At 30.8% G+C, this 1,479-nt stretch overlaps 1 protein-coding gene across 1 annotated transcript; it reads left to right on the top strand.

Moving 5' to 3' along the window:
• Positions 1-240: 240 nt before the first annotated feature.
• LOC114329022 (uncharacterized) lies at positions 241-807 on the top strand. Its single transcript, XM_028278036.2, has one exon. It carries the CDS (start codon positions 315-317, stop codon positions 741-743), a length of 429 nt encoding a protein of 142 aa, XP_028133837.1. The 5' UTR covers positions 241-314; the 3' UTR covers positions 744-807.
• The last annotated feature ends 672 nt before the right edge of the window (positions 808-1,479 follow it).

Here is a 1,479-nt window from a genome sequence, read left to right as displayed (position 1 = left end):
TAGAGCCTCTCCGGTGCCTAAGGCATCGCGGAATCCAAACTCTGTCCATGATACATTTTAATATATTGCTATTATTGCCCTGTGGTCATTATTACCCAGCAGTTAAATTATCTGTAAAACAGAAGTTGATCTTTGGTTGATCATTGCGTGCAAGATGCTCATAACCTTGCATGTAGTGAACCCCAAAAAAAGTAAAAGAAGAAAATACTGAATTTAAATGTTAATTGTCACAGTGACAGCATAACTATTAATATGGTCAAATTGTCATTTTATATATATTTTATAACTGAATTGAAATATAAACATCTGCGATAATGTCAAGAGCAGAATGGTTTACACCAGTTGCCCATCAAAAAAATTATCAATATTTTTGGGGAAAATTAGAAGATTCAGTACCAAAAGCTGTACCGCTTGATCTCGAGCCAACTCTAAGTTACTTTAATAATGAGACCACACATGAATATATTCAAGAATATGATCTACATTTCAATTATACGAAAACGTTTCCTTTATGGGATAAAAGAAAGAACAAAGATAACGCAAACTACTTACCGGATATAAGAGAAAATATATTTGAACAAGAAAAGGACAAACCGGTTCCAGTTCTTACCTCAATGACGTATGGCAAGCTCTATAACGTTGAATACGATAAGCCCGAGGTGATATATCGGAGACAACACGCAATACAAGATTTCCAGAGAAGACGTGGAGTTTTATTTCCAAAGGAACGAAAACCAAATTAAATGCATTTAGAAAAATTTAACAAAATTATGCATTTCAATAAACTAAACCGTTTCTTTACTATAACTATTATTTTTATGGTAGTTTAATGTAGGATGCTATTCAAATTTTAAAAATATAGTCCAGGGTAATAAGGTTTTTCCATGACTCTTGAACAGCCATGGTACTGAAGCGTTTTTTCGACAGGTAATACCTATAAGAGCAAATTGTAACTATTTCCTGCGTAGGATCTGGCGGCCAATTTTATGTATAAACAATTAAGTGTCAAAAAATGGCATTTTTCACTTTTTTTTTAAATCAATGGTCAACTAGGGAAACTTACGGTTTTTTAGTACAAATGTCTTCGAGATTATGGAAAAAGCTTTAAAATGACGTATTACAAAGTTTGATATACTCATTTATTGTTAATATAATTGCGAAAAAATGTCGGAATTGCAAAAAAAAATATTTTCGCAATAACTGTTGTAAAAAATTATTAGTGTACAGCTTTAAAATTTTTGTCAAATAAGGGTTCTTTGGTGCTTAATATGTGATAAAAATTTCAAAGTGATTCATTCAGTTGTTTAAATTTTATTCAAATTGCTTATCCCAGAGAGCATTTTTTTGCAATAACATAAGTCAGAAGGAAACAACGTTAGAACCATTCCACAGATGTTAAATGAAAGAGCATGAGCTCTATTTTTAACATGGTTTAAAAAATTAAAAAAGTGAATAAAAAATGCATTTATTAGTTATAAA

Source organism: Diabrotica virgifera, chromosome 4, assembly GCF_917563875.1.
Source record: "Diabrotica virgifera virgifera chromosome 4, PGI_DIABVI_V3a".
Lineage (NCBI taxonomy): Eukaryota > Metazoa > Arthropoda > Insecta > Coleoptera > Chrysomelidae > Diabrotica > Diabrotica virgifera.
This window is presented reverse-complemented; position numbering and strand designations above follow the sequence as displayed.